This window comes from Sinocyclocheilus grahami, unplaced genomic scaffold, assembly GCF_001515645.1.
Source record: "Sinocyclocheilus grahami isolate Dianchi unplaced genomic scaffold, SAMN03320097.WGS_v1.1 scaffold47.1, whole genome shotgun sequence".
NCBI lineage: Eukaryota > Metazoa > Chordata > Actinopteri > Cypriniformes > Cyprinidae > Sinocyclocheilus > Sinocyclocheilus grahami.
Genome location: NW_015505226.1, coordinates 1,973,893 through 1,987,983, shown reverse-complemented (window position 1 = coordinate 1,987,983; position 14,091 = coordinate 1,973,893). Strand labels below are relative to the sequence as shown.

Here is a 14,091-nt window from a genome sequence, read left to right as displayed (position 1 = left end):
AGCTTTGTAATAATATTCAGAGTTTTAGGAAGATGATGAGAACTTATTAAAAAAACTAAACAGGGATGACTACATAAGTAGATGACAAGAAGGGCAACACAGATAAAACATAATAGTAAGCAATAATAGTAGACATTAGACACAATCTTTTTTTTTATCACAAAAAAAAAGTTCAGTTTCATATTAGCTACATATTCGACAACACTTGGCTTTGCAACAATTAATGCAGAAATCTGACTGCTACAGGTCACTTACATCTGCATTAAACCCAGATTATCCAGATGCCTGATTAAATAAAATTGTGGCTTCAAAACAAACTGTGTTTACACTTGCATCTTACAACGGGAAACACTTTTTTTTTCTCAATGGTAACGCGTGGCACTTTCAGTTCAGATGTTTCATTGGTCGGTGGGCGGAGGTTTATTTGCGTTGGCGGTGACGTTAATTTTGTACCTCCCATGATTGGCTTATTTTTTTCAACACGGCCTGCGTAAAACACCGCAAGCACAATCATAGGGGTGGACTTTAAACAAGGAATGCTCGTCTGTAGGTTTATCCTAATGATTTATATAGCTAAAATGTGTAACAGAGCGTATGTACATTTGCTCGGCCCTGCCTTAAAGCATCTTCATCCACTGAGGGAAAAAAAGATGCCGCTGTAAAACTTTTCAGTGCTGACGAGAGAAAGGGAGAGAATTGACGCGATGGGTGAGGACGATAAAACAGAGTGAAGAACTTTTCATACGGCCCTTCGTCGGCAAAGAGGATCAGTATGATCACATAGATACCATCTTTATTGGTTCAATGAAAAGAGACAAAAGTTTTGGGCGAAGTATGGCGCGAGAGACCGGAGAGTCTGGAGAAACGAAAAGTACCAAAGTGAAAAAGCATAAAAGAAGGAAAAGCAAAAAGGAGAGCAAAACAAGGATTGTGCACGCCAATATCTTATATGACCATACCAAAGGAGGGGATAACCCCAACAGACACTATGCAAACAATAAGATCAAAACCACAAAATACACGCTGCTTTCTTTCCTACCGAAGAACCTCTTCGAGCAATTCCACCGATTTGCCAACGTGTATTTTGTTTTCATAGCCTTACTGAATTTCGTGCCTGTGGTCAATGCTTTTCAACCAGAGTTGGCTCTTGCCCCTGTGGTTTTTATTTTGTCCGTTACCGCTATCAAGGATTTATGGGAGGATTACAGACGACACCGCTCGGATAAAGAAATCAATCATATGGACTGTCTCGTTTACAGCAGGTAAGCACGTGCTTGAAAGTGCCATAAAGCCATGTGTCTGTTTAGTTTCCCTCGCCGAGAATAGACACAGAGTTTTTGCCTTGCTGCTAAGGACCTGTGGGCCTGCCTACCTGTTGAACGAGGAGTTTCAGGATGTGGCTAATATCTCAAACTAATGCTTTGTCTTTCTAAGCAACAAAGTTGTGGGCTTTTTTTACGCTTGAAAGTTGTAATCCTGGGTTATTTTCATTATTTTCGTGTCATTTTCACACTGTCCATCAATCTGGTAGTCAGGTTCTGAGATTTCATTCAGTACTTTCCTTTCTGAAACGCTGGTTTAGCGTTCTTATTAGCATATTTAGGAGGTTAGTCATATGGATTGGGCAAATACAGGACATGGCCACCTGTCCTGTGTAACTGCTTGTTCATTTGCTACGTAAATCTGCTTTTTTGACTCATTTTGTAACGTTTCCCTTCAGACTTTGATTTAGGCAACATATAAAACTCTCCAAGATTAACATTTAAAGTGCATAAATATTTAATGAGTGAAGTATTGAGTAAGTTTATGATATATATGATTGGTTGTCTGTTGATAAACAACTCCCAATTACACTCCAGCATGGCATACTGTTTGTATGCCTTTGGCCCCCAGTTCTGGAGCTGGGTTTAATTAAACTAGGATTAAAAGTGATGCTCATCCCCTTGAAAATGACAGGTGTGAAACCGAAACCGTTTACCGGTGTACTGAAATTGTTTTGGATTAAATGTGAGTTTAAATGCAGTATGCAAAAAGCATTTGGGTCCCCAAAAAAATGTTGTCTAGGTTGGTAACTCACTAGATCTATGAGACTCAGGTTGGGGAGCGATATTAGTGTGCTGGCTTTTGTATTTTGGTATATTTTGTTGTGTGAAACGCCTCACACCACATGACCCCAATGAGCACATAGTACTGATAGGCAAAAGGGAAGGAACAGTGATTGAAATTTCACACTCTGGATAAATGAGTGCTGTCAGAGTGGCTGATATGATTGTGCATTTCAGGCCTCAGTGTCACTCATGTATGTCATCAATGAATTCCAGTGAGTTTAATGTATATTTAGCCATGTTTGTCTGAACATAAGTATAGGCTTATTAGTATGAGGTATGTTATTTAATTGTAGCTGATCACCTCAAGACACTGTCTTTTATTCTCTTGTTGTGTTGAGTGCAGGGTTGTTGTAGTAAGCTAAAACTTTACAAATAAAACGTATAAAATTATTTTTAAAAGTACTCCTTTTATTTCAGCTAGCTGCCTAGGCAACATTTTTATTTTCAAAAGGAAAAATATAAAAATAAAAACTAATTCAAAATATGAATAAATGTGATAGGGTCATTCCGTGTCAACTCAACCAGAGGTCCCCGGCTCAAATTTTTGATTTTGCTAATATTTTTTTCTGAAGAAAGATAAACATGTATATAGTGATGAAAGACAGATTATTATGTCATGAATTAATATTTACTGAATAATCCACTATTTTGTAGAGGGGGGTCAAAATGGCAATTTTCACCTGAGATTCAGAGCCAAATTATAGGGGGTTAAAAATGACTTCAGAAAGATAGCAGCATGAGCATCATAATCTGATCATCGTAAAATCTGTTGACTTCAGCAATCTTCGTTGCTTTATGTGCCGGTGTTGGTCTTTACGTTTTTTCTCCAAAGTTTGCATGCCTGTAACTCTAGAAGTATTAAAGATATCTTAATGTCCTTTTAGATATTGGGTCTTAGCAAACTTTTTCCTTTTGGCATCTTCATTTTTAAGGCCCTATGTTTCAGTTCCAGAGATACTGGAATTTCAGTATGGCTCTAGGAGTAAATCCTTAAATGGTACACATTTTCAGTGGTCAAAAACCAAATGTGGGTGACTTTGCATAAATATGATGCTTCTTTTCTTTTAAAGAGTAATGTCTGAAGAACAAATTATGTTGAAACTAGAAATGTGATGCTTTTCTTTTAAAGAGGAATGTCTGAAGAACAAATTATGTTGAAACTAGAAATGTATCATTTCAAAACAACTGCATTAAGTTTCTGAAATGTGGTTGATTTGACATGGAATTACACTATAATAGTATCTAAATTATAATAGTAAAATAACACTGAGTGAGGGCTTGTTAATCTGCTATTCTGCTTATTCAGTCAATTAAGTCAAGGATCCCCTTTCAAACTTTAAAAACTTGAGTGAACGGAGTTCAGTTCCTTTCACATTGCCCCTAGTTGTGACGTGTCAGATAATCTTGCCCTGAAGATTCATTTATGACCAAGTCCGACACCTTTTACATGTTTGAGTTCAGTTTTGTCCTTGGTGATAAACACAGTGTGCTTATAGCGTGAACTTGCTGGAACAAACTATTCACCTCCATCCACTTGATCTACAGGCCCTTTAGCAGATAAAACTTGTCAGGAAATTTAATTTTATACAGAAATGAAGGACGTTGTCGTGCTTTCTCTGTTACTGTCAGTTTGAAAAAAAAAGTTTGGTGAACAGCCTGTCTCTCATCTATGCTTTTGAGAGCTTCCACTTGGTTATTTTTTGGAGTCAGAGAGTCAGTCTGGAGACTGTATTTCTTGATGAAAAGCGTCTCTGTCAGCCATGTATCAGCTCTGTCAAAAGCTACAGTGTTTCTCAGACTCCACAGTCTGAGTTTGTGCTGTGTCAATGTTGCTCTCAAGGCTGGGCTTGATTGAATTTTCTCAAACAAATTACTCTATTTTGAAAACTGCTCCCGTTGCTAACAAAGCAACACTGAATTACAGCAGATTGAATTCTCAGTATGATGTCACCCTGGCTGAACCTGATTTGACCTTTTAATATGATTGCAAAGTTTGTCACGGAGACTCACACTTGAATTACTAGCCACTGGTTGGACTGTAAAGTAAGGATGGGCGATATGGACTTAAAAATATGTCTATACGATATTTCTGGTATTTATTACGATAGCGATATCAATGACGATAATTCAGGGAATCCTGTTTCTTTAGAGCAGGGGTCTCCAACCTTTTTGTGAGTGAGGGCTCCCTGAAGGGATAAAATAGTCTCAAGGGCTACTTGTTTGATATATTCCAATATACATGCATACATACCAGAGCCAGAACGATATATCGTTTTGCCGACATTATCGGCCGATATGAGCCTGTCGCGATATATCGGTATCGGCGAAAATGCCGCCAATATGAAATTTTTTTTTACAGAACATATAATGCAGATAAAATGCTTGAAATGGTGTAATTACTTAGTTTATCCAGCAGAGCGCGCTCCATTGTTTGCTACTGGCGACCTGGATGAAATGCTTTAAAGATTAAGTCTATGGAAAACCATTAAAACTTTGAACGGCCATATCTCCGTAACGGCGTGGAGAATCCGCATTCAAATTCGGGGGATCCCTTCAGCTCGAGGAACCCTCTCGAATGCAAATCGGGTGTACGTCTAGAGGCCCGCTTTCGAATGAGACCACCCCCACGTCGATAGTATATACTTCAACTTTACTGTTCAGTGCACTGATGTCAGACTCATTTTGGATAATAAAGTTTATTATTAAATAGTTAAATGCCCAGCCTCCATTACGTATCCATTGATCACCACATTTGAGTGATCATTGCAAAAAATGTGTTTATGTATATATATTCCGTTTATGTATATACTGTATTCTATATATAGTACCAGTCAAATGTTTGGACACGAATGGGAAAGTGTCCAAACTTTTGACTGGTACTGTACTATAATATACACAAAGAATATCTGCCGATATATCGATATCGGCTTTTTTTTAACTTCCTAATATCGGTATCGGCCCCAAAAAAAAACATATGTCAGACTCATTTTGGATAATAAAGTTTATTATTAAATAGTTAAATGCCCAGCCTCCATTACGTATCCATTGATCACCACATTTGAGTGATCATTGCAAAAAATGTGTTTATGTATATATATTCCGTTTATGTATATACTGTATTCTATATATAGTACCAGTCAAATGTTTGGACACGAATGGGAAAGTGTCCAAACTTTTGACTGATACTGTAGATGAAGAATATCGGCCGATATATCGAAATCTGCCTTTTTTTTTACTCCCAAATATCGGTATCGGCCCCAAAAAAAAACATATCGGTCGGGCTCTAATACATACATACTTACATACTTTATTTATTTAATATCTTGATATCTTGCATTTTATGCAAAAATGCATTTTATATTTTCTTAAATTCTGTGTTTTCCATTTGATTTCTTATGGATTCCGTGTTTTATGATTCAGTACAAATTTATCATAAAAAAGGGTGTCTAGTGAAATGAATTAATATATTCTGGCATATAATTTCAAGTTAAACCAGACTTTTATTTTGACTGTTTGTCATGAAGGTCTTTCAGTTTTAGTTTCAGCGTGTATTTGACGGTATTTTTTCTCAAATGAAACTGCATAAAGCTGATGAAGTGACTCTAAGAACAGCTCTGAAGATGAAGTGCATGTGTTCATGTCCTCATATATTGAGACGCAGACGCTGAAAACACGTGTGTTTGAGTTTGTTTATCAGATGAAACTACTGATACACAAGAGACAAACTAGAGAAAAGTATTATCTTTCCTATTTTTACCTAAAATAGGGTGTTGTGAGCATTGAGTACACACGTAATGTAAAGACTGTTTAATTCATACTGGAAGCACTCTTGCACAGAAACTCCACATATCCATAGCAGAAGTAATACTACTGATGACGATCCAGGAAGGTATCCAGTTATCGCTGTATAAAACGCACAACGGGGATAGAGATGTTAACTGATGAAACTTGAGGAAAATAAACATACGATTGCACAAAATATATGGTTTTTCTGTGTTCTTCAATCTTGGGTATTTTTATAAGGAAAGTATATTTATAATGCAATGTTAATCGACATGGCCTTTATCACTGTATGTAATACTATAATTCTGTAATATGAAACCACGTCTGGTCACAAAAAGAAGTATTTCAAACACTCGACTATGTTAAGTTAATTTGGAGAAAAAGCATGTCAATATAAATTATATCTTTGTTGGACAACAGGTTTGTAAACCGGCTCATACACATGCAAAACTGTATCGCACACATGCTACTGTAGTACATTTATTCAGACCGATTTTTTGTGCACTGTACAGCCCTAACCAAACCAGTTACAGATTGTAAAAGGAGCTCAAGCTCCTCATATACCGATATAGGCTGCTCCTCCTCAATTTCACGTCCACCTTCCGCGAAGTTGCTCCACACTGTCGCACACAGAAATATGTCAACAACTAGTCTTTATTGTTATTATCGCGGGAAGACTAATTCTCATCGTGGGGAGAATTTTTACCGATCTATCGCAAACGATAAGATATCGCCCATCCCTACTGTAAAGGACTCATTTCCCTTTAGTGCTAATAAATAAGATGTCTTAAACATTACAAGTGTAAATTGTACAATGGGACCAGACACTTTTCTTTCTCTCTAGCAACTCCTCTGGGTTCAGCAAGGTGTTTTTGTATCTGAACAATGTTTTCCACGTTTGCATGGCATCCAGGCACTACACTCTAATTACAGACATCTGGTGCAAGTGTCATGTTGTCTGATGTTATGCAAATAACCAAGTGATTTAATAGCTTGGTATAGGATACATTGTATATACTTTGTGAGTATAAAACGGTTTGCTGTCGAACACTGCAGTGTTGTGTGTGGCAGTGATGCCTATGAAAATATTTGGTCAACATTTTTCCATTTTGTATTGTGTTATTGCACAATGATGTAAAAATGGTTAAAATAAGGAATGTGAATATTGCAGAATTTCTTCTGTCTTTCATCATGCTTTGCATCTTGCCTCATCCATGGATTAAATGTTTGACTGTACACAAACTTCAAAACAGCTGAGAAATTAGAGAAGTCAAAGCTGAATTTTCAGCAGCCAGTCTTCAGTGGCACATGATCCTTCAGAAATCATAATATGCTGATTTGAAAGATAGCATTTATTTTAAACAAACCTTTTGTAACAATGTTACAGTCTTTACTCTGACTTGTGATCAATTGAATGCATCTTTGTTGAATGAAAGTATTAATTCCTTTTCTTTTTTTTTTTAAATGAAAACCTAAAAATGTTCATTTTGAATGGTAGAGTATTACCTAATATTTGTGTGTGCAGTGTGTTTTTATGCTTATTATAATGTCATGTTATTAGTAACGCACTGATGTCAAATGCAAATCTCTAGTCTGGTTTCAATTCTCCCTTGTGTGATTTCCAAATCCATCAAACTTATAAGGAAATCATAAGTGGCCTATAGAAGATGGTTTTTTGTTCTGCATGCGGTCGTCTCCATGTTGAGATTATATGACCAGGCATCTGCTACTTTCTTTCTTTTTCCAATAATCAGACACTGTTTTTTTAAATTAAATTAATCGAAGATAGCTAGACGGCTGCAAACAGGGTATTTCTACAATGTCTTCCTGTGTAATATTGTGTCCGCAGCATTATAAAAGGCCCTGGCTCTTTTGTTTTGATGTATATTTATGTTAATATTTTCACCATCTTAAATATAAATAAGAGACTTGTTTGCCGAGCCATAACATTTCTTTTTTTGCTGATCGGCTGTGCACATGAAGGTATGTGCATTTCATTCTGAGGGTCATCCTGTTCAAATAGAAATAGCTATTTTGGGGGAGACCTACATAAATGGAGTTCCTGTTTAGCTTCAGGGTAAACACGACTTGGAGACATTTCGATGATTTGTTAACATTGCAGGGTGTCTGAGATGTCAGCACTCAAGAGAGATGCTCATGTTGGATGACAGGAGAAAGGGTTATGTAAGACTGTGTGGATGATGGTCTGAAATGCCTGAAAACGTTTTTTTTTTATGTAGCAGCAAAGACCAATTGTGAGCATTGCAATGGGGACGTCTCAAGTCAGTTTTCTTTTATTTTCATTCAGGAAAATTGCTAAAACCTTCATAACCTGCCTCTCTGACATGGCCTATTGTGTGTTTGAAAGCACTATCAAATGCAACTCGTAAAATAAGGCGAGTAATTTTTCAAGCGAGACAGTGGGGTCGGGAAAACAATAGAATTGTCTAGAAAGTGAGTGCGTCCCCTCCTTTCCTGTGTTCAGCGGGAAGCAGCAGGCTCAAAAGACTTTCTATTGTGTTTCTTGCTGCTCTTTTCAAATGCTTACAACAAAAATATCGCACTGTTTTTTTGAAAATCTGTGTACAATGTGACATGGTTTCCTGGGGGTTTTTGATATCAATGCTTGTTTTCTTCAGCGAGAGTTGAGAGAGGACAGGAGACAGGAATTCAAGGAATTTAGAGCTTTTGCAGGGTGAGATGGGTCACACTCTCTCAAACGGCTCAAGTTCACCTACTTGTAAATCTCTGGTACAGTTTTAATATGGATATCTGTATCATAGTAGCCCTTTACAGAGACCTTGACTGTAGTATGAAGTAGGGCTGGACAATAATTCAATATCAATATGTATCGCGATTATAATTTTTTTTTCAATAACAATGATATGATTTTTAAACACATTTCCGATATTTCGATATACATTACCAGTGTTTCCCATACATTGATTTATTTGTGGCGTTTGACTTCATTGAATAAACATGAGCACTGCACGTTTCAAAATCAAAACACGTCGCGGGTGTTTTATTTGAATGTATCTCTGAAGGGTCTTCAGAAAAGTTTCGATGGCATTTTCATTTTATCTGATAAAGAAGCATTCATGAGCGGAGCTGATTTGATTACAGCTGCTCTCAAAGTGCCTCCTGCTGGCAGAGAATCAGTTTGCATGTTCAATAATAAGCCCGTCTTAGCAAAGTTTTTTGTTTTCTCCTGCAGCAACTCGGAGCACTTTTCATACACTTTATACTGGCTAAAGCACATTTGTTTCTATCTGTAAGAATAATCAGCCTACACTACCAGTCAAAAGTTTTTGAACGGTAAGATTCTAGTAAGATATTTTTTTAAGAATTCTTTTATTACTATTTAAAATAACTGCTTTCTATTTGAATATATTTTAAAATGTAATTTATTTCTGTGATCAAAGCTGAATTTTCAGCATCATTACTCTTCAGTGTCACATGATCCAGAAATCATTTTAATATGCCGATTTGCTGATTATCAGTATTTAAAACAGTTGAGTACATTTTTATTCAGTATTCTTTGATGAATAGAAAGATCCAAAGATCAGCATTTATCTGAAATAAAAAGCTTTTGTAATATTATACACTATTCCATTCAAAAGCTTGTCAGTATGTTTCTTTTATTTTTATTTTTTTTGGAAAATCATTATAGAAATTAATACTTTTATTTAGCAAGGATGCTTTAAATTGATCAAAGTGATGATAAAGACATTTATAATGTTACAAAAGATTTCTATTTTAGATAAATGCTGTTCTTCTGAACTTTCTATTCATCAAAGAAACCTGAAAAAATTATACTTAGCTGTTTTCAACATAATCATAAATGATTTTTTGAGCAGCAAATCAGAATATTAGAATGATTTCTGAAGGATCATGTGACTGGATTAATGATAGGGCTGCACGATATATCGAAATTATCGAAATATTGCAAATGTAAATATCGCAATATGCATATCGCAAGGGCGTGGGATATCTCAATCATTTCAATAATGGGCTACTTAAATCAAAACGTTGCAAAAGGTCAAAGTTTTAGTTCGACGCATATAGCAGAGAATTGCTTGACGTTAAAAAGAGTCAAGTGCAATAAGTTGCAGAAAACAACTCTTTGCCGTCTCGTCTTGCTGTCTGACTCACACCTGAAGCGCACGCACAAGCCGCATCTAGCGCAGTGTCTCTTCAGTTCTGCCGCACCTGTGCAAAGCGCGCACACACACAGAGAGACGCGTTTCAGACAGTGCGCAAACACTGAGTTGATTCGTCTTTCGCATCTCCTCCTCATGTTTGAACAGACACATACACACAGAATTATATCAATAATACCCGTCTCGACGATCATTCTCGTAAACGCAGTCGTAAACGCAGTCTGTTATGTTTTAAGTGAATATTTATATATATACACAGTGGGTACGGAAAGTATTCAGACCCCCTTAAAATTTATATAATGTGTATTTCCATCACAGGCTTGGTCTTAAATTTCACATAAGGTGGTATTAAAAAGTCTTAAATTTAACTTGTTCATATCTGTAGACACCCTGTGTAGTGATTCTTTCTTTTCCAAGAAAGAATGTGAAGCAAATTGGTTATATAATTTTAATTTTTAAATATTTTAAAATATAATTGAAATTGATTTTACATACTTTAAGCAATATCGTATCGAATATCGCATTTTTTAATAAGGTATCGCATATCGCATTTTTCTTCAATATCGCACAGCCCTAATTAATGATGCTAAAAATATAGCTTTGAAATCACAGGAATAAATTGACACATTTAAAAATATTTTCAAATAGAAAAGTTATTTTAAATAGTAAAAATATTTCAAAATGTTACTGTTCAAAAACTTTTGACTGGTAGTGCATGTTAGCCTATAGTTTGAAGTTAAAGATATTAATATTAATTAGGTGAGTCTGAGACGATTATTTGACAATGATTTCACATTTCTTGTTTGTATGAAGGCTAAATACAAATAAAAGGTGAAAATTAATTTATTTGTGCCTTTTTTATATTATATGGTTTTATATGAGGTGTCATGGACTTGGCAAATTAATTTTTCATAAGTTTGTATGCACAGACATCTGTTGTGGGCGTTCTTGGCCATTTTTATGAGGCTTTTTTTAATAGTGTTCATATCGATATCGGAATTATATCGTATCGACCAAAATTAAGAAATATATCGTTACATAAATTTTGGCCATATCGTCCAGCCCTACTATGAAGTTTGTTTTTTAGTTATTTGTTTCAAATAAATTCTTGTTCATTTAATTTGTTCATCAAAGAATCCTGGAAAAAAAATTCACCTTTTCCACAAAAATATTAAGCTGCACATAACATTGTTAATAATGAAAGATGTTCCTTTAGCACCAAATCAGCATATTAGAATCATTTCTGAAAGATGATGCAACACTGAAATGGCTGCTGAAATAACTGGAATAATATATTATATATATTACATTTAATATATGATAATTTAATATATGATAACCTAGTAAACGGTTACTTTACATTGTAATGATATTTCACAATATTACTGTTTTCCCTGTATTTGATCAAATAAATGCATCCATGGTGATCATAACTGTTTAGGGTAATTTATATACAGTATATATGAAAATTAGTTACCTTAATGTTTAATTAATTCATTTTTTAACATTTCAGAAGCTTAGGTTTTCAAAGGTTGTGGTTTAATCTTTTATACATTAACATGAATCTTTTGTTCATATACGTTAATGTAGTGTGGCACTTAAAATAATTTGGTGCCTATTTTTGTTTCTTATAGAAGCCAATGGCTTCTTAAGTGATTTTTTTTTAAATGCATTTAGCTTGATAAAACGACAATTGCAAGTCAGATATATTGTTTGAATGCTCAAGATTTCATGAAGTGACATCAAAATTTTAAATTGGAGTTTGGTGACTTTTAGTTCATATACCTGTTGCTTTTATGACTTTTAAGGAGAACTTTTAAACTAAGATCTAACCTAAAGCTGAATTGGTGAATTGTGTGCTCATGGTCATCCTGGTTTCCTTATTTATTAGCGCTCCTAAACTTAATTTTCTTTCTCTCTCTCTTTTTTTTCAACCATGGATCATTATCTGACCTATGGATGTTTACAAGCCTCCTCCTCCAAATGCTTAACTTTCAAAAGTTTTTACAGTGACCAGAATTATTTATTAAAATAAGCTAGATTGTGAATTGCATTATCAGTGCAACATCCTGATGACCTCCCTGGTCTCTCCCTGCTTCCTCTCAATGACGTGTTTATGTACTTACAGCTGGATGTTGTCCGACCCGACTGGCCCTCATGCCTGTAATCAGCAGTGCAGTTAAACATGGGTTCAAAGTTGATTTTCAGGTGAAGTGTGTAATTCACATGCTTCCAAAATATGAGTGGTTTTATGCAGTTTTTATTTTGTCATTTATGTGACTTACTCAAAAGCGCTGCAGTGAGGGACATATCGCTTGTGTGTGAGTTAGCATCACCCTTGTTCCTATGACAACAACCCAATAGGAACCCATTGACAAAATGATAACCCCATAGACCCATTGACCGGCCTGCAAAAATGCATTCCTGCAGCACTCTATTGTCTGTCAAGGGACTCAAAGAATCCTCCTGGTGGCTCTTTTCACCTTTTTTCCTTTGCCATCAGGCGACGACTCCTCTTAAACCATGGAGAATTGGCTCTTCCTCTACTTTGTGCACATCTCTTGAAGCCGAGTTTGTGTAAAAGGTTACGCCACATTCCCGTGTGGCAGTAAAAGAGCGCTCTTATGTGTGGAAAGACGGGAAAAGAAACAGAAGGAAGGTTTGTTTAGCAGCGGCGAGTCCCAACCAGAGTCCCTGCAGCTATGTTTGCCAAAGGCCTGTAATATTATTTTTGTCCTCCTGAAATAGGCGTCATGTTGCCCATCATGTTAGGCCAACACCATGAACACTAACCTTCCAGTTTTGAACACGGCACTAATGTGGTTTGTTTATTGTTCAGTCCTGTGTAGAGTTTGTTTGGTCTTGTTTTTCACTTTTACTGCTTACGGATGTGTTCACTGCTAATGCAGAAAACAACGCAAGCAGCAGAGGTCACAAGCAGCAAAGTGTCAAAATACTAGGGGTGCTCCGATTGATCGGCTACCGATCATTATCGGCCGATAATCACGTTGGGATGATTGATCGGCGGTCTCTAAAAGGCCGATCTCAAAAAAGCGATCTCAAGCTGATGACGCTTCTGTGAGAGGTTTGGTACGACATGCAGCGGCACCGTCTCTGTCCGTTGCGGGTGAAATAACTATAATGCTGAATGTGAGGTAATCACCTTCATATTTCTTCATTAAATAACTTGCAAAGTAATTTGAAAACCTTGTGTGAGACGTAATTTCACAAATAGCGTGAGTGAATCACCGCGTGCTCTCTTTCTCTCTAAAAATACTCGAATGGCTTCAAATCACCACACATCATGTCTGTCTGTAAGCGAGCTGCACAGTTGACCCAGGAATTGTCACTTGCACAATCAAGGCAGTGTTACATCGTCACTAAAGTTTATACAAGTAAAGTAAAGTTTTTGCATTACTTTTTCATTCTTGCCAGTGTTTAACCATTCAGCGCTCGTGGGCTCTCCTGTAGACCGTGCACTCATGCACACTTGCAGCGCACACACATAATGCCAGGTTCACATTATTCTGTTTGCAGTGCGTGGTATGTGGTGCGTATTTTTTCCGCGCTCATGTTAATGGATTAAAGCATTCACACTGCACACGGCAGTGCATTCAGGAGCGGTGCGTCTGCAGCAGTGCAGAGATCGTTTCCGCACCGAGTCTATTTTTGCTGGGATACACGCGCTGAATTAAAGGGACAGCACATTGCTTGCAGTACATATGAAAACGAAAATGTAGCAATTGCACCATAAATGCATATAATTAAAGTATACTGTCTTTCACAGTCAACACATATGGCTTGTTGGCTAATTTTAAAGGGGTCATATGATGCGATTTCCATTTTTCCTTTCTCTTTGGAGTGTTACAAGCTCTTGCTGCATAAAGAAGATCTGTAAAGTTGCAAAGACTAAAGTCTCAAATCCAAAGAGATATTCTTTATAAAAGTTAAGTCAACCACGCCTACCTAAACCGGCTCATTCTAACATGCCCCCACATGTGTGGTAAGACGGGAAAAGAAACAGAAGGAAGGTTTGTTTA

At 36.4% G+C, this 14,091-nt stretch overlaps 1 protein-coding gene across 1 annotated transcript in view; it reads left to right on the top strand.

The window, feature by feature from the left end:
- Positions 1–529: 529 nt before the first annotated feature.
- The window catches only part of LOC107582801 (probable phospholipid-transporting ATPase VA), a 66,620-nt gene continuing 53,058 nt past the window's right edge, over positions 530–14,091 (top strand). Inside the window, exon 1 of the mRNA XM_016268824.1 lies at positions 530–1,262. Coding sequence (XP_016124310.1) covers positions 805–1,262 — 458 coding nt within the window. The 5' untranslated portion in view covers positions 530–804. The remainder of the gene's footprint in view (positions 1,263–14,091) is intronic.